This window comes from Phyllobates terribilis, unplaced genomic scaffold (assembly GCF_046119375.1).
Source record: "Phyllobates terribilis strain yellow unplaced genomic scaffold, ASM4611937v1 Scaffold_4__5_contigs__length_816908805, whole genome shotgun sequence".
In the NCBI taxonomy this organism is placed as follows: Eukaryota; Metazoa; Chordata; class Amphibia; order Anura; family Dendrobatidae; genus Phyllobates; species Phyllobates terribilis.
In genome coordinates this window covers 179,793,937-179,817,650 of record NW_027362764.1, presented here as the reverse complement: position 1 = coordinate 179,817,650, position 23,714 = coordinate 179,793,937, and the positions used below count along the sequence as shown (strand labels likewise).

The 23,714-nt window shown below is 42.3% G+C and overlaps 1 protein-coding gene across 1 annotated transcript in view; it reads right to left on the bottom strand.

Annotated features, from left to right (window-relative positions):
• KAT2B (lysine acetyltransferase 2B) overlaps positions 1-23,714 on the bottom strand; it is a 123,597-nt gene that overhangs the window by 63,172 nt on the left and 36,711 nt on the right. The window contains exons 2-4 of the mRNA XM_073677962.1: positions 6,552-6,678; positions 4,227-4,372; positions 3,056-3,145 (exon numbers count right to left, since the gene is read on the bottom strand). Coding sequence (XP_073534063.1) covers positions 3,056-3,145; positions 4,227-4,372; positions 6,552-6,678 — 363 coding nt within the window. The remainder of the gene's footprint in view (positions 1-3,055; positions 3,146-4,226; positions 4,373-6,551; positions 6,679-23,714) is intronic.

Sequence of the window (23,714 nt, the reverse complement as noted above, 5' to 3'; positions counted from 1 at the left end):
CACAAGGCCCAGAATACATGTCTTGGGATTAAGTGGAACTTGGAGGCCAAACACTTCCGAGACTAACTTTCTGGCACCCTTGAAATTGTTCCAGAAAATGAAGAATTTTTCCTAGAAAATTTTTGCAATTACACGTTTTGTTATACACAGGTTTATTTCCTTTGTATGTATTGTAACAACATAAAAAACAGATAAAAAAGGCAAATTGGACATAATTTCACACAAAATCCAAAAAATGGGCCAGATAAAATTGTTGGCACCTCAACTTAATATTTAGTTGCACACCCTTTGGAATAAATAACTGCAATCAATCTCTTCCTATAACAATCAATAAGCTCCTTACACCTCTCAATTGGAATTTTGGACCACTCTTCTTTTGCAACTGCTCCAGGTCTCTCATATGTGAAGGCACCTTCCCCCAACAACAATTTTAAGATCTTTCCACAGGTGTTCAATGGGATTTAGAGCCAGACTCATTCTGGCCACTTCAGAACTCTCCAGCGCTTTGTTTCCATCCGTTTTTAGGGGCTTCTTGAAGTGTGTTTGGGGTCATTGTCCTGCTGTAAGACCTATCACCTAGGATGCAAACCCAGTTTTCTGACACTGGGCACTACAAAGTGACCCAAAATCCTTTGGTAATCTTCAGATTTCATGATGCCTTGCACACAGTCAACAGGAAAAAAAAAACATCTTTGAACCCCCACCATATTTGACTGTAGGTACTGTGTTATTTTCTTTGTAGGCCTCATTCCATTTTCAGTAAACAGTAGAATGATGTGCTTTACCAAAAAGCTCTATCTTGGTCTCATCTGTCCACAATATGCCTTCCCAGAAGGATTTTGGCTTACTCACATACATTTTGGCACATTGCAGTCTAGCTTTTTTATATCTCTGTGTGGGGTTCTCCTGGGTCTCCTGCCATAACGTTTCATTTCATTCAAATGTTGACAAATAGTTTTTGATGACACTGATGCAACATGAGCCTGCAGGACAGTTTGAATTTCTTTGGAACTTGATTGGGGGAGACTAGCTACAGTGCCTTGGGTTGTAAACTTCTTGATTATATTGCACAACGTGGACAAAGAAATATCAAGATCTCTGGAGATGGACTTGTAACCTTGAGATTGTTGATATTTGTTGATATTTTTCAACTATTTTGGTTCTGAAGTCCTCAGACAGTTCTCTTCTCCTCTTACTGTTCTCCATGCTTAGTGTGGAACACACAGACACACAATGAAAAGATTGAGTGAACCTCTCCTCTTTGTATCTGGTTTCAGATGTGATTTTCTTATTGCCTACACCTGTTACTTGCCACAGGTAAGTTTGAATGAGCATCACATGCTTGAAACAAAGTTATTTACCCACATTTTTTGAAAGGTGACAACAATTTTGTCTGGTCCATTTTGGAGGTTTTGTGTGAAATTATGTCTAGTTTGCCTTTTTTTCACTGTTTGTTTTGTGTTGCTCCAATACACACAAAGGAAATAAACATGTGTATAACAAAACATGTGTAATTGCAATAATTTTCTGTGAGAAATACTTAATTTTTTGGAACAATTTCAAGGGTGACAACACTTTTGGCCTTGACTGTATATACAGTCACTTTTTAGTACTTCTGATGTAACTATGTTCTCCTTGCTACCTCTCGAAGGGTGGGTGACCTGTTTTTGTCTATGATGTTGGACCGGTAGACTTCGTTATCAAATTTCCTAACAAAGAAGACATATGACTGATGGTCATGACTGTATCACTACAATGATACACTCAAAATGGGCTATTGTACACCTTACCCCAACAAACCTCCCCTTGTCATCTTTAAAGGAGTCTGTATGCTTAAAGGGGATACTTTTATGTACCAAAGGGCTAACTCCCCTTGAGTAATTGGAATACACAGAGTAGAGGCTATAACTAATCCAGGAACTATGCAACATAGGAATGAAGTCATTTGTGATATGCGTCTCTTGCAAGCCTATGATCACTAGGTTAATTTCCAAAGGATGCTGATCTTAAAATACATTAGTTACATTATAGGTTATGTCGCTTGTAATTAGCAGCTCTTCATCAGGCTTGAAAAAACAGGTGATGATGACATCTAATGGAGAATGTATGGCCACCATAACTTGCTGAATTAAAGGAGTTGTCCATTATCACAATATTGATGTTGATCTATACTATTGGATGTTTGGAGATCTGACACCCAGCACCCCCATTAATCAGTTGTTATAAGTGAGCGCATATAAGTAATATACAGAGCAGAACAATATTGCTTAGTGGCTTTTCAGGGGGGCTACAGATAAGTTCCTATTAATTTGAATAGAAAACCCAGCAGTGGCCACAAAACAGCGATAGTATTCCCCTATGTACATTGCTTCATCAAACCACTGATGAAGATGCATCCCGACCAGTGATGAAGCTGGTATCAGCTCATTAGTTGGGGTGCAGGGCATCGGACACCTCAGAGATCCAATAGTATAGGTCATCAATATCACAATAATGGACAACCCCTTTAAACTGACTATACACATTAGATTAATCTGAGTCGGGCCTCCCAATTCATCCTTAATGGCAGGAGAAAAAAGGAACAGTAAATTCAAGTTCAATATGATCAATTCTTTCCATCTAAGGGGAAGGCAAGACGCAAACATTCAGAATACAAGCACTCCTGGCTGAACGCAACGTGGTTGTGTATTTGTCGGGTCAGTAGAGCTAACTGTTGGCTGAACAAGCGTATAGGTGTATAGGTGTATGGCCTTACAACAAGAAAATACATTTATTCTTGCTCATATGCAGAAGGTAGGAGCCAGGATGAATATCCAGTATGTCGCTGTAAGCCAAAGATATGTATTTATATTAGATGGTGGCTGCTTATTTTCACAAGAAAAAAAGGATTGAGCAAATTAAATCCAATCAATTAAACAGGAAATTGTGAATCTGCCCAAAAGGACAGTCCATATAAAAAGATTTCAGGCAAAAACATATTTCAGATGAGGAGGTCATTCCTGAGTAGGCACTTATGGAAGCTGCTTTTCTGAAGAACCCGTATAAAAGTTCTTACCTGTTCAATACTCGGCTTCTCGAATGGTGGGCTTTCCAACGATCCTTCCACTAAGGGTTTACCCATTTGCAGAATACATTTTCTTAAAAGCTGAAAATGAAAGGTAAAATGTTAAATAAAGTCCTGCAGAACTATCCATCTGTCCCGGAGGCATTATCCGCATTATATTATGAGGTTAGCTGCCGATAATGGAATTGCTTATCACTGTGAAATAACAAAGTAATACCAAAAAAATAATAGTAAAAACCAATAAATGACTGAGATCATTGAATTATAAAGTAAAATGAAAAAGTTATTCCCTTCATTAAAAGTTTTCTCCTATCCAAAGGGTGATAACTTGTGAATTGGCAGGTGTCCTACCATTTGGACCCCCACCGATCCCTAAAAAATGGCTTTGAAATGTCCGATCTGAATGAAGTGGTGGCTGAGCACCACTATTCCATTCATCTTCCATGGGACTGTCAGAAAAAGCAAACTGCTGTACTCATCGATTTCCCGGAGTCCCATACGCAATGAATGGAGTGGTGGCGCGCATGCTCAACCACCACTCCATTCAGGAGAGGTATTTCACAGCCCTCTTCTTGGGATCAACAGTCAGATGCAAATTATCACTTATCGTTTGGATATGTGATAACTTTTAATAAAGGGAATATACTTTTAACATTGTTCTTATACCACAATGATAAAAAGTTCATATATTAATAGATGGAAAATATAATTCCCATGTAACACACATATGCCTTTATTTACAAATATATAAGAATTTGGTAAATTTGTAGACATTACATAAGTCAGCAAAAAGTCCAGTCTAGATCAAGATATACGGCAGCCAAATACTAATCTGTGTAAAAGCATCTTTAAAGGGGACACTTTTTTTAATCATTTTTGCCATTGGCTTATTGTTGGCTTAGAATCAATCGGTAGCTTGTTCTAACGGTCTGTCAGGAGAGTTTGTAACTCTTTAATGGGCGCCTCTCAGCTGATTTATGACCACAGACCACATCAAAGTTGAATGTGCAGGAAACAAAGCCTGGAAAAGTCAATTAGTGCAAACTTTTTAATGAAACCCAATAACTTTTAGTCCCAAATATATGCATTTTAGCAAAAATAAAAATCCCCCGAAGTTGAACAGTCCATTTAATAACATTGTATTTTGGATGTCTCACAGTACCTTAAAGAGATAGAAATAGACTTGTTTGGTATCAGCATCTTCTTCCTTGTGGACACAAGTGAACAAATATTCCACATCTAGTGCAATCCCCAGAAGTCTATTAATTTCCTCTTCTGAGACATTCTCCAAATGGGAAACATGTGATGCTGAAAGACAGTAAGGTTTAGTAGGGTAAGATTAATGTTGGAATATCGGGATAAATATAAACTGCCTATTAGAGTTCAGCAAAAAGATAAGCAGGACGCAGGTCCAGTAGCCATGTTGGTAGTCCGTGGCTCCTAGACCGGAGCACTATGAACCTCCACTACCTGTGGCGTCCCCAGTGCCTCTTCTCATTAGTAGGCCCTGCAATGTCATTAGATTGTGACGCTATTCATGACTGACATAGGCAGGCGCCTACTCTTCAGAAGAGGCTGGGGGTTATGCACGTAGGATGAGGTTCGTTGAGCTCTAGTTGCATTAGTTGCCTAATAATTCTGAACACATAGATATTCTCCTCACTTTTACTTTCTAAAATATTCAGGTTTCAGGTTTATTAATTAACTGACAGCACTGTAGTTGTTCAATAATAAAATATATCATTAAAAATCCAAATTGTCTGATAATTGTGTTGCCCAATACTGTCCTCACACAAGAGACAAAAGTCAGCCAAAATGGCTAATTTTGACCATTTCAGCTAACCATTGTTTTACAATTATGCTAAAAAAGTAACTAAACTTTTGTTATAATTTCAATCCGATGCTTTGGAGTGCCATGCCTTCAGCTGACAAGCATTGCAATGTGCTGCTTGCTATTAGAAAGCATATTACAGGGCTTGTCAGCTGAAGGGACGGCACTTCAAAGCTTCGACAGCATCCATGCAGAGGAGGAGAGTGAAGTCTGATCTCAGCTCAGTCATGCACCAGACAGACTCTGCCGAAGCTTTGAAACGCCATCCCTTCAGCTGACAAGCCCTGTGATTTGCTTCCTCAAAACAAGCAGCATATCGCAGTGCTTGTTAGCTAAAGGCATGGCACTCCAAAGCATCAGCAGGATCCAGGCAGAGGAGGAGAGTGAAGTCTGATCTGAGCATGCGTGCTTAGACAGCTGTCACTCACAGAGGTAGCCCCGCCCCCAGCAATGAGGTGCACTACTCAGTACATCCAATTCCGGTTTCCTGACCGGAAGAAGCAGAGCCAGAATCACAACAGAAGACTAGATGACCCACACAGAGATGAGCTTACAGGGGAAGGGCATGTAATAGGAGTATAGTAGAAAATTGATTGTTAGAAGAGTTGGGACATATGAGATGGGGAGAAATTAGTAGTGGAAAACCTGTTTAATCTAATGTGTAAGGATCCCTTAAGTGTATGACCAACTTAAGCCTACATGCTACATTCACTTTCTTACGTCTTAAAACTGTCTGGGCTCAAATTAGTTTATTCATCTTAGTTAACAGGTTCAAACCTTCATAATATCCCATCAATCACACCATTAAAGGGGTTTTCCAATATTTGTTTTGTATTCCATAGGCAGGTCCAGTGCTGCCCCTGATCCTTGTTGATGGGCTGTAGCAGTGACGTCACAACTACAATGCACATGACTGGGTTCAGCGGTCTCATGCCGACCACATCACCACTGTGCCAAGTGATTGGCTGCAGTGGTAATGTGAACTGTACTCTTGATGTCAACACTACAACTTGTCAACAAAGACCCAAAGAAAGCGGTGTAGAAGTGGATGACTACGGCTTATTTTATTATTTTTACAGTGGAAAAGCCTAAGGCAGTAAGTAGTCCCCAAACTTTCTTACTTTGAAATTCAGTTTTGAGAAATAGTTGTAAGCATACTTGCCCTCCTGCCCCCAAAGAGGTGTCACCAGAGCCTCCCACTACCCACAGAAAGCACATTGTGCCGCCCTCCCTTATAGGCAGTTTACTTACACTCAGGGATTCCCACTTTACCCCTATTTGGAATTCTCGCATGAAGAACTCCCACCAAACTACTTTCATCCAGCTTCAACATACCTGTAACGAAAACTATCATACTATATCCAGATTACCATATTAATCCCCCCGTTTTCCAGTATATGCACATCCACAAGTGCTCTTCTGTTTTGGTCTACTCACAAAAATTACCATCTCGAGACCTGCTCTTCATAGCAGTTGGCTAGACTTTGTGCTAATGCACCAAGCTGGTAGACAGCCGCGAGCCAAACATCATGGGCCCGTGAGCCACAAGTGGCTTCTGAGCCAAAGGTTGGGTCCCATGGCCTAACAAATAAAACAAATGGGAAGGTGCTCCAATACTAATTGTATTTCTAATATATAATAAATAATTTTTCTTACCAAGAGTGTGAGAACAACTACGACAGGGCTCAGTGAGACTCACAACTGTCTGCTGAAAATCCATTCTGGGTGGTGTGGGAGGAGGATTGGGGTTCTTCCAACCATTGCATTTGCATGTCTCATCAGCCTGAAATGGTATAAAACATCTAATTACATGAAAAATTACTTGAACTGTTTTGTTTCTGATTTATTACTTTACACAACAAGTACTTAAAGGGGCTTTCCTATGAACAATGTACATTTAAATTATTAGATCTAGGAATAAAAATAAATTTTATAACTGGTCTTAAAAAAACATTCCTGTGTTGAGATAAGACAGAGCTCAACATTCAGAGAACTACTAGATCTGCAGCAAAACTACAGCAAGCAAAACATCACTGGATTCAGGGTCTCTGCCCCTAGATAAAGCTGATTTCAGATGGTGTGGCAAAAACCTGGTGACAGATTCCTTTTAAAAAGAATATTAATGAGAACCGAACAACTGCAAAACTTCACCATCTTCTTCTGGGTGATGAGTAGTGTTGAGCATTCCGATACTGAAATATCGGGTATCGGCCGATATTCACTGTATCGGAATTCCGATACTTAATTCCGATACTTTTATAATATCGAATACCGGAATCGGAAGTTCCCCTAATGCCTGCGCTCTGCAGTGTCTCTGAAGGATGACAAGCTGGATGGCAGCGCTCAGCTGCGATCCAGCTTGTCATCAGAATGCCATCCCAGCGTGGGAGAATTCTCCTGATTGTTTAAAAGCCGGCGCGCGGTAAAAAGCCGCCGGCTTTTAAACAATCACGCAGCCCCATACTGCTTCCCCGCAGCCTCCCACCCCGATCCTCCGCTCCCCTCGCCACCTCCCATCCCGATCGTAAATTAGGACCGGGCGGGGAGCGCAGCACCAAGGAGCGAAGGACCCGGGCGGGGAAGCCGGCAGTGAAAAGACTTCACCGCCGGCTTTCCCGTTCTGTGCTGCGCTTTCCCGCCGGTTATTTCAAATGAACAGCTGAGGTATCAGGTGATGCCGATCAGCTGTTCATTTGAAGTAGCCGCGGTGCCCTCAGAGGGTTCATGTGAGTTCATGCTTGACTGCATGAACTCACATCAACTTTCCCACGGCCGCACAGGTCAGCCTCACCTCCCGGACCCGTCATGATTAGTGTGTGTGGGGTGTGTGTGTGTGCGGGGTGTGTGTGCGGGTGTGTGTGCGGGGTGTGTGTGTGCGGGTGTGTGTGCGGGTGTGTGTGCGGGCAGACATAGGCCGATGTGACACTACTACTCCCATCGGCCTATGTCTGTCCCCCGTCCACTCCTGCCAGCAGGATCAGCTCGATGGGAGCAGTAGTTCCCATCAGCCTGATCCTGCTATTTAAATTGCCCTACTGTGTCCCCAATAAATGTTAGATACATGTCATTGGTGGCCAGTGGTTACCTAAAAGAAATTAGTTCATACATTACCTGTCCCCGCCGATCGCCACCTAAAATAAAGTAAAAAATAAAAAACTACACCTATACTCACCAAGACACCTAATTCCCCGAAGCCATCGATCTCCTGTAATAAAATATAAAATAATAAACCACAACCTTATCCTTACCCCTCCGTAGTAGTCCACGAGTGTCCCACGAAGATCTCCAGTTCAGAGCAGCCACATAGAATGTGACCGCTCTGAACCGCTGCCGCCGCTAGAATGACGGGGCCGTAAGGGTTCACCGGAGTTCAGGCAGCGCTGCTCCGGTTAGCTCCTTTACGGCACTGCTGTATCGTGAGAAATTCCCACGGTACAGCACTGCCGTAAAGGAGGTCTCCGGAGCTGCGCTGCCTGAATGCACTCCGGTGACCTCAGTCAGTGGCTCCCGCTGCCGGGAGCGGACGTGTTCCCGGCAGCGTGAGCTTACAGCAGCCATGCACAGCTGTCACCATCTCCAGATGTGACAGCTGTGTATGGGAGATCAGCGCAGGAACGTGGACAGGTAACTATTTTTTTTTTAGTAAACTAAGAATTAAATAAAATGGTGTTTTATTTCAAATAAATTATTTTTTTCTGGGTGTAGTGTGTTTTTTCTTTTTAACACTTTGTAGGTTAGTAATGGGGGTGTCATATAGACGGCCATCATTACTAACCTGGGCTTCATGGCAGCTGGCGCTGACATGAACCCCACCACTATTACCCCCTGCCACCGCACCAGGGCAGCGTGGAAGAGCGAGGCTAAGTGCCAGAATTGGCGCATCCTATGGATGCGCCATTTCTGGGGCGGCTGACGGCTGGTGTTTCTAGCCTGGGAGGGGGCCAATATTCATGGCACCCTTCCTGAGCTATTAATATCAGCCCCCAGCTGTCTGCCTAGCCTTTGCTAGCTATTAAAATAGAGGGGACCCCACGTCATTTTTTTTTGGGGGGTCCCCCATTTTAATAGCTAGTAAAGGCTAGGTATTCAGCTGGGGGCTGATATTAGTAGCCTGGGAAGCTCCGTGGGTTTTACCCCCTTCCCAGGCTTCAAACATCTGCCCCAGCCGTCTGCTTAACCTCCGCTAGAGACTAAAATTATGGGGGATCCCACGCCATTTTTTTTTTAAATAAATCCTTTATTTTAACACTAAATGACATTTGAGGACTTAATAAAGATGCAGTCCCTAAATTATTATTTATTTTTTAATAAATTTTTCCCAAAACTTTTGACGTGGGCTTCGCCATATTTTTGTATGCCAGCCAGGTACAGCATCCAGCTTCTATGAACGCGCCATTTTCCGGGGCGGCCGCGGACTGCAATTTTCAGCGGGGGGGGGGAGGGCAAAAAGCTTGGGCCTCCCTGCGCTGCAGATTCCATCCCCCAGCTGCCTAGTTGTACCTGGCTGGACACAAAAATAGGGAGAAGCTCCACGTTTTTTTTTTTTTAATTATTTCATGAAATTCATGGAATAATTAAGAAAAAAAGGGCTTCCCTATATTGTTGTGTCCGGCTAGGTACAAATAGGCAGCTGGTGGTTGGGGGCAGCCCGTTCCTGCCTGCTGTACCTGGCTGGACACAAATATAGTGTGAAGCCCCACGTCAATTTTTTTTTAATTATTTCAGGAAATTCATGAAATAATTAAAAAAAAATTATGTGGGGCTTCGCCCTATAATTGTGTCCAGCCAGGTACAGCAGGCAGGAACGGGCTGCCCCCAACCACCAGCTGCCTATTTGTACCTAGCCGGACACAACAATATAGGGAAGCCCTTTTTTTCTTAATTATTCCATGAATTTCATGAAATAATTAAAAAAAAAAATGTGTGGCGCTTCGCCCTATTTTTGTGTCCAGCCAGGTACAACTAGGCAGCTGGGGGCTGGAATCTGCAGCGCAGGGAGACCCAAGCTTTCTGGGTCCCACCCGCTGCAAATTGCAGTCCGCAGCCGCCCCGGAAAATGGCGCGTTCATAGAAGCGCCATCTTCTGGCGCTGTACCCAACTCATCCAGGGCCCTGGTGCGGTGGCTCACTGGGTAATAAAGGGGTTAAGGCCAGCTTGGCATTATCAGCTGGCCCTAAGCCCGAAATTCATGGGGTCACGCCAATATTAGACATGACCGCCATGAATTTCTAGTAAAGTATTTAAAAAAAACACAAACACCCAGAAAAAAGTCCTTTAATTGAAATAAAGACACAATTCTTTATTGTTCTAAATTAAACCATACTTACCGCCACACCCATTCCAGCTGAAGCCAACGATCTCCTGCAATAAAAGTAAAATAATAAAGCAACCTCATCCTTACCTTTCCATGGTTCCCAGGACAGCTTCAGCTCTGCTACATCGAGATGACAGGCTGGACCGCAGCAGAACGCTGCCATCCAGCCTGTCATCCCGCGGACACTGAGAAGCGCAGGCATGCTTGCGCTCCTCAGTGTCTTTCTGTGACGTCATCCAGATGAGCCGAGGTCATGTCCAATGAACTCAGCTCACCTCATGCACGTCACTGACAGCGTGGGAAAATTCTCCTGCACTCAGCGCTTCAGCGTGAGAATTCTCCCACGCTGTCAGTGACGTGCATGAGGTGCGCCGAGTTCATGGGACATGACCTCACCTCATGCACGTCACTGACAGCGTGGGAAAATTCTCACGCTGAAGCGCTGAGTGCAGGAGAATTCTCCCACGCTGTCAGTGACGTACATGAGGTGAGCCGAGTTCATTGTCGGCTCATCTGGATGCCGTCACAGCCAGACACTGAGGAGTGGAAGTATGCCTGCGCTTCTCAGTGTCTGCGGGATGACAGGCTGGATGGCAGCGTTCTGCTGCGGTCCAGCCTGTCATCTCGATGTAGCAGAGCTGGAGCCGTCGTGGGAGCCATGGAAAGGTAAGGATGAGGTTGCTTTATTATTTTTCTTTTATTGCAGGAGATCGTTGGCTTCAGCTGGAATGGGCGTGATGGTAAGTATGGTTTAATTTAGAACAATAAAGAATTGTGTGTTTATTTCAATTAAAGGACTTTTTTCTGGGTGTTTGTGTTTTTTTTAAATACTTTACTAGAAATTCATGGTGGTCATGTCTAATATTGGCGTGACCCCATGAATTTCGGGCTTAGGGCCAGCTGATAATGCCAAGCTGGCCTTAACCCCTTTATTACCCAGTGAGCCACCGCATCAGGGCCCTGGATGAGTTGGGTACAGCGCCAGAAGATGGCGCTTCTATGAACGCGCCATTTTCCGGGGCGGCTGCGGACTGCAATTTGCAGCGGGTGGGGCCCAGAAAGCTTGGGCCTCCCTGCGCTGCAGATTCCAGCCCCCAGCTGCCTAGTTGTACCTGGCTGGACACAAAAATAGGGCGAAGCTCCACGTTTTTTTTTTTTTAAATTCATGAAATTCATGGAATAATTCAGAAAAAAAGGGCTTCCCTATATTGTTGTGTCCGGCTAGGTACAAATAGGCAGCTGGTGGTTGGGGGCAGCCCGTTCCTGCCTGCTGTACCTGACTGGACACAAATATAGGGCGAAGCCCCACATCAATTTTTTTAAATTATTTCATGAATTTCCTGAAATGATTTAAAAAAAATTGACGTGGGGCTTCGCACTATATTTGTGTCCAGCCAGGTACAGCAGGCAGGAACGGGCTGCCCCCAACCACCAGCTGCCTATTTGTACCTGGTTGGACACAACAATATAGGGAAGCCCTTTTTTTCTTAATTATTTCATGAATTTCATGAAATAATTAAAAAAAAAAAATACGTGAAGCTTCTCCCTATTTTTGTGTCCAGCCAGGTACAACTAGGCAGCTGGGGGATGGAATCTGCAGCGCAGGGAGGCCCAAGCTTTCTGCCCCCCCCCCTCCCCCCGCTGAAAATTGCAGTGCGCAGCCACCCCGGAAAATGGCGCGTTCATAGAAGCTGGATGCTGTACCTGGCTGGCATACAAAAATATGGCGAAGCCCACGTCAAAAGTTTTGGGAAAAATTAATTAAAAAATAAATAATAATTTAGGGACTGCATCTTTATTAACTCCTCAAATGTCATTTAGTGTTAAAATAAAGGACTTATTTTAAAAAAAATTGACGTGGGGCTTCGCCCTATATTTGTGTCCAGCCAGGTACAGCAGGCAGGAACAGGCTGCCCCCAACCACCAGCTGCCTATTTGTACCTGGTTGGACACAACAATATAGGGAAGCCCTTTTTTTCTTAATTATTCCATGAATTTCATGAAATAATTTAAAAAAAAAATGCGTGGGGCTTCGCCCTATTTTTGTGCCCAGCCAGATACAACTAGGCAGCTGGGGGCTGGAATCCGCAGCGCAGGGAGACCCAAGCTTTCTGGGCCACCCCCGCTGCAAATTGCAGTCCGCAGCCGCCCCAGAAAATGGCGCGTTCATAGAAGCGCCATCTTCTGGCGCTGTACCCAACTCATCCAGGGCCCTGGTGCGGTGGCTCACTGGGTAATAAAGGGGTTAAGGCCAGCTTGGCATTATCAGCTGGCCCTAAGCCCAAAATTCATGGGGTCACGCCAATATTAGACATGACCACCATGAATTTCTAGTAAAGTATTTAAAAAAACACAACACCCAGAAAAAAGTCCTTTAATTGAAATAAACACACAATTCTTTATTGTTCTAAATTAAACCATACTTACCACCACGCCCATTCCAGCTGAAGCCAACGATCTCCTGCAATAAAAGTAAAATAATAAAGCAACCTCATCCTTACCTTTCCATGGCTCCCACGACAGCTTCAGCTCTGCTACATCGAGATGACAGGCTGGACCGCAGCAGAACGCTGCCATCCATCCTGTCATCCCGCAGACACTGAGAAGCGCAGGCATACTTCCACTCCTCAGTGTCTGGCTGTGACGGCATCCAGATGAGCCGAGGTCATGTCCAATGAACTCCGCTCACTTCATGTACGTCACTGACAGCGTGGGAAAATTCTCCTGCACTCAGCACTTCAGCGTGAGAATTTTCCCACGCTGTCAGTGACGTGCATGAGGTGAGCTGAGTTCATTGGACATGACCTCACCTCATGTATGTCACTGACAGCGTGGGAGAATTCTCACGCTGAAGCGCTGAGTGCAGGAGAATTTTCCCACGCTGTCAGTGACGTGCATGAGGTGAGCTGAGTTCATTGGACATGAACTCGGCTCATCTGGATGACGTCACAGAGAGACACTGAGGAGCGCAAGCATGCCTGCGCTTCTCAGTGTCTGCGGGATGACAGGCTGGATGGCAGCTTTCTGCTGCGGTCCAGCCTGTCATCTCGATGTAGCAGAGCTGGAGCTGTCCTGGGAACCATCGAAAGGTAAGGATGAGGTTGCTTTATTATTTTTCTTTTATTGCAGGAGATCGTTGGCTTCAGCTGGAATGGGCGTGATGGTAAGTATGGTTTAATTTAGAACAATAAAGAATTGTGTCTTTATTTCAATTAAAGGACTTTATTCTGGGTGTTTGTGTTTTCTTTTAACTTTGACTATGGGGTTAGTAATGGGGGTGTCTTATAGACGCCTCTCCATTACTAACCTGGGCTTGATGTCAGCTGGCATTATAAGCTGACATCAACCCCAACCCTATTACCCCCTGCCACCGCACCAGGGCAGCGTGGAAGAGCGAGGCTAAGTGCCAGAATTGGCGCATCCTATGGATGCGCCATTTCTGGGGCGGCTGACGGCTGGTGTTTCTAGCCTGGGAGGGGGCCAATATTCATGGCACCCTTCCTGGGCTATTAATATCAGCCCCCAGCTGTCTGCCTAGCCTGTGCTAGCTATTAAATTAGGGGGGACCCCACGTCATTTTTTTGGGGGGGTCCCCCATTTTAATAGCTAGTAAAGGCTAGGTATTCAGCTGGGGGCTGATATTAGTAGCCTGGGAAGCTCCGTGGGTATTACCCCCTTCCCAGGCTTCAAACATTTGCCCCAGCTGTCTGCTTAACCTCCGCTAGAGCCTAAAATTAAGGGGAACCCCACGCCAATTTTTTTTTAAATAAATCCTTTATTTTAACACTAAATGACAAGTACAGTAATCAACACTGTCACTGTACTTCATATATATGTGACTGACATGTTTCTATCTATCTAATCTATGTGTGATTCTCTATTCCTTCTATTCTAAATTGTCGGGTACAGATGCTGAATTGCCGGCCGGCTTTCTTAAAGAGACGGTGCATGAAAACACTATTATTTTTTTAAATAAATCCTTTACACTAAATGACAAGTTCTGTAAGCAACACTGTCACTGTACTTCTTATATATGTGACTGACATGTTTCTATCTATCTAATCTATGTGTGAAGCTCTATTCTGTCTGTTATAAATTGTCGGGTACAGATGCTGAATTGCCGGCCGGCTTTTTTAAAGAGACGGTGCACGAAAACACTAATATTTTTTTTAATAAATCCTTTACACTAAATGACAAGTACAGTAAGCAACACTGTCACTGTACTTCATATATATGTGACTGACATGTTTCTATCTATCTAATCTATGTGTGAAGCTCTATTCTTTCTGTTGTAAATTGTCGGGTACCGGTGAATGCCGCTGATGAATTGCCGGCTTTTCATGTCATTCTACATTATTCTTAGTTGTTTTACTTCATGTAGAATTAACCTACAAGGAAAGAAAGGGTTTATTTTCATTCCGATATTTGTGTCCCATTGACTTGCATTGGTTTCCGGTATCGGAATCGGCGATATCCGATACTTTTTGGGTATCGGCCCGATCCAATCCGATACGATATTTCCTGATATCGGAAGGTATCGCTCAACACTAGTGATGAGTACTGATTTTTTTCTTTTCCTAATCTTTGTTAGCAAGCTGTTACTGAAGGCACTTATTATGTAAGGCAGTGTTGCCCAACTCCAGTCCTCAAGAGCCACCAACAGATCATGTTTTCAGGATTTCCTTGCACAGATGATGGAATTATTGCCTGTGTAGGTACCGTAATTATCACCTGGGAAATACCAAGGTGTTAAGATACTGGCATAGTACTGCTGGAAACCAATGGCCGAAGGAGCACAAGCAGGAACAGCAAGCGGTAGTAGAAGTTCTTGAAGTTAGCAAGGAGTTGTAGGAAACAAACCGAAGATGAATTAGAACAGTCTGGGTAAGAATGTTCAGGAGCTGGAGACTGAAACTAGGCTAATAGCTAGACAAGATACTCAAGCAATGAGCGAGAGTTTCATGTGGCTTTAAGTAGGCCCAAACAGGAAACAAAATGGATTCCTTAGATTCAGAATCCGCCATCTTGGTAAAGGACAAATGCAGAACTTGAGTGGGTGTCTCTCGGAGGAAGTCTGCACTGCCTTGTCTGGCTGTCACAGAATATTAATGTGCACATCGGAGTAGGGCCCTGCAAATCTTTTCTCTACTCCTCTATTATCGACCCCTTAAAACATCCATATTCCCAAATAAGTCATATGGAAAGGGTTGTCTTAATAAGACATCTCAAGGTCAATGAGAAAGGTGATAACTATTTTGGGGATAAGCTTCTGATTGGTGGGGTATAGCTGGTTGGACTGATATCGGTCACAATGATCGGAGTCCCTTTCACTGTGTGAATGGAATGGCATTTCGCATGCAGAACCATCCCTCAATTTACTGTGTAATGGGCGGCTGAAGACAGTCAAGTCATGTACTTAGTTATCTGTAGTAGTCCCATAGACAGTGCACAGATCAATGGGTACGCATGTGCACTACTGTTCTATTCACACACAGGATTTTGGAACCCCTTTTCCTATAATTGATGAATCCCAGTGAGGATACTGCCACAAATCTGCCATCTATCACCTTTTCTGTGAATGGGTGAAATTAATAAGACCACAGAGCAGTAAATGCAACAAGTAAGAAGCAACGATGGTCTAACGTACAATGCCATGGATTATATGGAAATCCTACACCATAGGCCTTCTAACACTACTATGTTTATATTCCGATCAGCAATATAACTAAAACCACTTGTCCAATAGTTCTGATATTCACATACCCTATGTCAAAAATGTTGTTGGTGGCCAGGCGGTCAGCACTGGCACTCTGACTAGTCTGGTTGACCTTCTCTGTCCAATAGTTCTGATATTCACATACCCTATGTCGAAAATTTTGTTGGTGGCCAGGCGGTCAACACTGGCACTCTGACTGGTCTGGTTGACCTTCCTTCGACTACTTTTGGTAGGTACTAACTACTATATACGTAGCACAAAACCCCAAGACTTGCAGTTTTGGAGATCCTCTGACCCAGTCATCTAACAATTACAAGTCAATCCGATTCTGAAGCCTCACATACACAATAGAAACGATGGTTTGGCTGATCGTTTGACCGACAGCTATCTCTCCTGACTCCTCCATGCACAGAAGTAAAAAGGTCCCCATACACATTAGACTGTCGGCTAAGTCTGCCAATATTGGCACATTCGGCCAACGTAATCTAATGTGTATGGGGACCTTAACACTTGCCTAGTTTTCCTGCTTCTAACACATCATTAGTCAGTAATTTCAATGTTATTGCTGATCAATGTACATGAAATTATAGAGTAAATTGCAATTTTTACTCCAACAAGTGAAAAAAAAAAAAGTAACACACAAGGATCTAATGGAGACGGCATCTCCTGAACTGTAACAAATTAATTGCATCCAATTACTTACACATTCACACACTCTTCATGCAAATTAATGACATGGTTAGCACTTTCCTGGAAGGCAGTAAAATAGCTGGAAAACACAACCACAGCCCACCAGAGAGGTGGGCTGTGATTATAATGTGCAGCAGGGAAGGGAGCACCTGGGTCCACCAAGATATCCCGTACAATTACACCAAGCAGCTGGGGAAATTAATAAGACCAAGAGCAGTAAATGCCTGGAAGGTTTAAGGCTGAATTCTTACCTTTCCCATATGTGAATTTATAGCAATATGATATACTAATAAAATAAGCTAATCCATTAATATAAAGTTATTTCTAAGGAAACTAAATGATTTCATGGCCTTATTTCACCCTGGTGAGAGAAGTGATTGATTTTTCTAAGCTTTATTTATAAGGAAGAAAAACGAATACTGTGAAATTCTAATTAAGTATTGAAAAAAAAAAGATTTTTTCTACCGACGGTTTTATTGATTGCTAGTTAAAAGGAAATGAGCTATTATTTAATGGTTTTATTATAAATTTATTTTTTAAACATTTTTTATGTTTTATATATATATATATATATATATATATATATATATACACACACAGTACAGACCAAAAGTTTGGACACACCTTCTCATTTAAAGATTTTTCTGTATTTTCATGACTATGAAAATTGTACATTCACACTGAATGCATCAAAACTATGAATTAACACATGTGGAATTATTTACTTAGCAAAAAAGTGTGAAATAACTGAAAATATGTCTTATATTCTAGGTTCTTCAAAGTAGCCACCTTTTGCTTTGATGACTGCTTTGCACACTCTTGGCATTCTCTTGATGAGCTTCAAGAGGTAGTCACCGGAAATGGTTTTGACTTCACAGGTGTGCCCTGTCAGGTTTAATAAGTGGGATTTCTTGCCTTATAAATGGGGTTGGGACCATCAGTTGTGTTGTGCAGAAGTCTGGTGGATACACAGCTGATAGTCCTACTGAATGGACTGTTAGAATTTGTATTATGGCAAGAAAAAAGCAGCTAAGTAAAGAAAAACAAGTGGCCATCATTACTTTTAGAAATGAAGGTCAGTCAGTCCGAAAAATTGGGCAAACTTTGAAAGTGTTCCCAAGTGCAGTTGCAAAAACCATCAAGCACTACAAAGAAACTGGCTCATATGAGGACCGACCCAGGAAAGGAAGACCAAGAGTCACCTCTGCTTCTGAGGATAAGTTTATCCGAGTCACCAGCCTCAGAAATCGCAGGTTAATAGCAGCTCAGATTAGAGACTAGGTCAATGCCACACAGAGTTCTAGCAGCAGACACATCTCTACAACAACTGTTAAGAAGAGACTTTGTGCAGCAGGCCTTCATGGTAAAATAGCTGCTAGGAAACCACTGCTAAGGACAGACAACAAGCAGAAGAGACTTGTTTGGGCTAAAGAACACAAGGAATGGACATTAGACCAGTGGAAATCTGAGCTTTGGTCTGATGAGTCCAAATTTGAGATGTTTGGTTCCAACCACAGTGTCTTTGTGCGAATGGATGGATTCTACATGCCTGGTTCCCACTGTGAAGCATGGAGGAGGTGTGATGGTGGGGGGGTGCTTTGCTGGTGACACTGTTGGGGATTTATTCAAAATTGAAGGCATACTGAACCAGCATGGCTACCACAGCATCTTGCAGCGGCATGCTATTCCATCTGGTTTGTGTTTAGTTGGACCATCATTTATTTTTCAACAGGACAATGACCCCAAACACACCTCCAGGCTGTGTAAGGGTTATCTGATCAAGAAGGAGAGTGATGGGGTGCTACTCCAGATGACCTGGCCTCCACAGTCACCAGACCTGAACCCAATCGAGATGGTTTGGGGTGAGCTGGACCGCAGAGCGAAGGCAAAAGGGCCAACAAGTGCTAAGCATCTCTGGGAACTCCTTCAAGATTGTTGGAAGACCATTTCCTGTGACTACCTCTTGAAGCTCATCAAGAGAATGCCAAGAGTGTGCAAAGCAGTCATCAAAGCAAAAGGTGGCTACTTTGAAGAACCTAGAATATAAGACATTTTCAGTTGTTTCACACTTTTTTGTTAAGTATATAATTCCACATGTGTTAATTCATAGTTTCGATGCCTTCAGTGTGAATGTACAATTTTCATAGTCATGAAAATACAGAAAAAAATCTTTAAATGAGGTGTGTCCAAACTTTTGGTCTGTACTGTATATATACACACACATATATATATATAAATATATATTTTATATATCTATCTATATCTATATATATATATATCTATCTATATCTATATATATATATATATATATATATATGTAAAAATAAATCTTGCAATTTTCACGCTGGCCACTAGGCCTAACTGAAGATTTAAGATTTCTACTTCCTGTTGGGCGCATGGACAATAGCACCAATATACTGAATCAAACCCTGTCTTTTGCATAAAAGCCCTTGGAGCTTCTAAGGGTGCTTTCATATTGCGTCCAGGCACCCGTTCATTGACCCGTCGGGGCTTGTGTCCGAATCTCCCGCAAAATGGCATTCGGGCGTATGCGCCGACGGAGCCATAGACTGTAATGGTGTAGACAAAGCGAACGTGAGCTGTGTCATGCATCATTTTCGGGAGTGTACGCCTGCTGGAGAAGAACACTCAGCTATAGTTTACTATGTTTGAGTGTCTGCCTCCAATAGGCATACACTCCCGAAAATTATGCACGACAGAGTAATGTCAGAACCATTCTAGTCTATGGCCCCGTCGGTGCACCCGCTCAAATGCCTTTTTCGGTTGGTTCGGATGGTGGTTTCGGGTTAACGAACAGGTGCCTGAAAGCAATGTGAAAGCACCCTAATCTAAAAATTTGAAGGGATGGGGAGGAGAAGACCTCAGACATCACCTACTGTGAATAGTGGATCCTGTGGAATCAGTATATGTGGAGGTGTTATCTCTGATAGTAATCTTTTCTGTAATGATAACGACTGCTGAAAAGTCATCTGTACTGAAAATGAAGAGTAAGGTTTAGAGCCCACGATGCAGAAATGAAGCAGAAATTTTCCTGAGAATTTCTGCATCTCCTTGGCAGAAAAACGAACGCGGTTTTTACATACGTTTTTGATGCTTTTTTTCCAATGCATTGTACAGGCAAATCTGCATGCAGAAATGCACAAGAATTGGTCATGTCCAGATTTTTTCTGCGAGTAAAATCCGCGCAGAAAAAATCCTGACCATGTGCACAGAACTTGCAGAATGTCATAGGAAGTCATGGGATAAGGTATGCAATGCGTTTCTGGAGCGTTTCCACGCTGCAAATCCGCACCAAAAACGCATCGTGGGCATAAAGTTTAGAATTCAGACCAATTTAGAAGGGCTGATAATTCATAGGCCAGCACCCGAAAAGCAAGCAAAACCCTCACTTGTGGGGTGCTATGATTTTCAAGCAGGCTTAAAAATTCTTGTTCTCGGCACATCGGACATGTGCTGCAGATAACATGATATTCTATGTGCACAGAACAATCATGTTAACGATTGTTTTGTGCGCATGGCATTTTGTTTGGCCTGTCTAAACAGTCCATTAAACAACCGCCAGTCAGCATGTATGTAGCTGATTACAGTTATTTAATGTCCATGATCATGCCATGTAAACCAGGTATTAGGTTTAGTGGTCAGTGTAACATTTGCGAGGTTATAGATTTTTTATTTCTTTTTTAAGAGTGACATTTCTATTATATTTTTTTTCTCCAGGCATCCAAAAATTATGTATTTTTGTTATATATTTTGTTACTTTATTGTGCTCCCTTCCCTCCCAAACACTGTGGCAGTGATGCTCCTGCACCCCCTTTATGCTCCTTTAGAAGCTGCTTTCAATTTTTTAATGGCAGCTAGTCAAGATCCATACACTATATTCAAACAGCCTGTGTTCAGGACTCTAACTGTCTAAGTACAGGGGTACAGGGGTAGGGGTAGAGAGGTTCAGCCGGGGAAAGTCCTGTGCACCGACTGTTTGAATATAGTGTATAAATCTTTGCTGAGCAGCAGGTGAAAGCTTCCACCAAAGGAGCATGAACTAGGCATTGAATCAGCTGTGCAGAATAGGGTTTGGGAGAGAAAAAGCAAAATAAAGTAATTAAGTAGTACAAAAATTAATTGGCAATGCCTGGAGGATAATTAAAAAAGTTAAGTTTTTTTTATACAAATAGTGATACAGAAAACTGAAAAAATAATAATAAAAAAAAAAAAGTGAAATAATACATTTAACATAAAAACCTGATTTAAACAATTCCGTTTAAAGGGGTTATCCAGAACTTAGGATTTTGTCCCCTACTGAGCTATGAACTTACTGTAAATGCAAGTAGTTTCTAACTACCTGCCTGTTCCGCCCTGTGACAATCTGTTTCGGCGCTTCTCCTTCTGGTGATGTCACGTCGACAGAGCAGCTTCTTCTTTTTCACTCTGCTCTGTCAATGGTGTGTCTCTGCCGACGTAATGCTAATTGCGGGAAGCCGGCTGCCAATCAGCATGATGTAGGCAATAATGTCCCGTCGACAGAGCAGAGCTGAAGAGAAAGAGCTGCTCTGTTGACTTGAGGGGAAAAAAAGGAGAGTCACTGCCTGAACAAGGAGAGACCTTCACAGGGCAGGAAAGGCAGGTGGTTAGCAATCAGCTGGTAAGTAAGTTATTAGCCCAATAGGAAACAAACCCTAGGTCCCAGATAACCCCGTTAAGGATGGAATAAGTAACTGGAGATAATTCCATGACTTCTTCTATTATCATGGCTTGGCGATAGCTGCTATTTCAAGGGAAGGTGTATCCAGCTATACATGATTGAGCTGGGTCCACCACAGTAGCTCCCACGTCCGGCTGAGTTCAGATGTAATGGGTCCCCTTTTTCTACAGCCTTATTCCCTGATAAGACATATGGATATAATTGTCATTTACAGTCAATTACTTTAATAAGTCTCATAACTTCGAACCTCAGAGATTTAGTCAGGGCTTTCTGTCCACTAGCAGACGATATAGTGTTTGGCAGCCATATATACTTCTATGCTGAAAATCATAGTTGTGGTTTGGTTTAATGGAGGGTCAGGACTCCGAAAATAAGAATAAAGTATGTATTCATAGTTCATGAAATGTTCCCATGTGTTTACTACATGTATATACAGTAGCGTGTAAGGTTGTACCATGTATCTATTTTTTGGCAACACAACCCTAGTTGCCATATACCCCTAGTGTTACCATTGTACTTTTTTTGAGAATACTTATTTCAGAAAATAATGTGGTTCTGCCATGAAAACCTGGATGAGGGTAAATACACTTGTGCGAAAAAAGACAAATGTGTCACAGACCTGATACTTGTATTAGCTAATCAGAAAAGTAATATATAAGAAGCTTTCAGAGCAGAGAGGCCCCTTCATCAGCCATTTGTAACTTGTCTAATGAAGGAGCCTCTTAAAGCTGAATACATATTCATTTTCTTGCAAGAATCCACGATTTGCAGATCTTCCACTCATAGGACTAAATTATTCAAATTTTGGCTAGGAAAATACAAAACATGTAAATCTTCCCTAAAAACCATTACAAGTAAATGCTCCAATAGAAGTCGTTGTCATATATCAGAAATGTATGAACAGAATACTAAAACTTTACAGAAAACTTTACAGAAAAGGTCATCTAAGGGACTTCCAATAGTGTTTTTTTACTTAAGGAAGAAATGTTCTCTTTCATGTGATGATGACATTTATTCTCATTTTCCATGCTATATTTCATTTGCTTTTTCTTATTCTAACCTTTCAATTTCTCCAGCCCTCTGCAATTGAATATCATGTTCTGCCAAATAGCCTACTCAGTTTGGGGAGATCTGTAAAAATGGAAATTTTAATCTCAAAACAAAAGTCATTAATAAGTGTTTTTAAAATACCAGAACTCCTATTACCCACTGGTACCTCTGACCTAATCGATATATGACCGGTTACAGACACATTTTTCTCCAGTCCTGACATTCCCACTGTAAAGTTTATGTAGCTCAGTCTAAAACACAATGAAAAAATCTAGATATCCCACACCATTAGCCTACCAAGGGTCGCTCATCATATCAAATTGTAATTATAATGTCAAATTATAAAATTAAATTCATATCCGATAAGCTGCACCACATTTTTAAACTTAGGTTCTTCTTATAGGATGCCCTAGTGTTGATGCTCTTCCAATTCATTGGCCTTTGCCATGGAAAAAAATGATTTTTAAATTTTAGCTTTTATTTTTAGTTAATAAAATTGCACAAAGTTTCAGTCTCCAATCTTCATTGCTTCATTCATTTTCAGACAACTTGATATGCACTTTGCAGCCTGATCTTAGTTACAGATGTTTCTTTTGTGGGAGTGTCTCTCGCAGTAATAAAGGCTGGGCTGAGAGGTTTGTGTGTATCCAGGGTGCTGCTTTCTTCATTAGCTCAAACAGTATGTCAGTACAGCTTCTATGCTGCACTCATTTCTTCTTTAATTGCTTTCTTCCTTATGTATTGCATGGTTACTCTCCTCGAGACTGTAAATATTTTCTGGCCATACATATCAGATAACTGTCGACCTAACTATAGCATGGCAATTGGGAAGCCCTCACCCACATTAGATAGTCTGCTGATGCTGATGAAATTGGCAGGTTCGGACAACTTTTTATCTAATGTGTATGAGAGTCTTAATGATAAGAGAAGGGAAGGGAAAGCAAAGAACTAATAGAACAGAGCAGTAGCACTGTTAGATTTGTAAGATTTTGGCAGATCTGCTAGATAAAGACTAAACAGATTCTGAAACAAAACAGTAGTCATTTCTTAATATTTAGAAAGCTACTTAAAGGGGTTGTCCACTAATAGGACAATCCCTTCTTGACCTAAATGTTTGGCGTCAATAAAATAAAAAAGCCTATACTCACCTCCTGTATTGGTGCTGTTCCAGCGGTATCAGCACTCACTCTCTCCTCGAACATCAAGAGGAAGTGAGAGAGTAGCCGCAGCCCAGACTTCCTCTTGATGTTCAATTTGTCCGAAGGCGGAGACAGTGACGCCAGCGCTGATTGGGCGCCAGGCTCACATGTCATAACAACCTCAGGAGA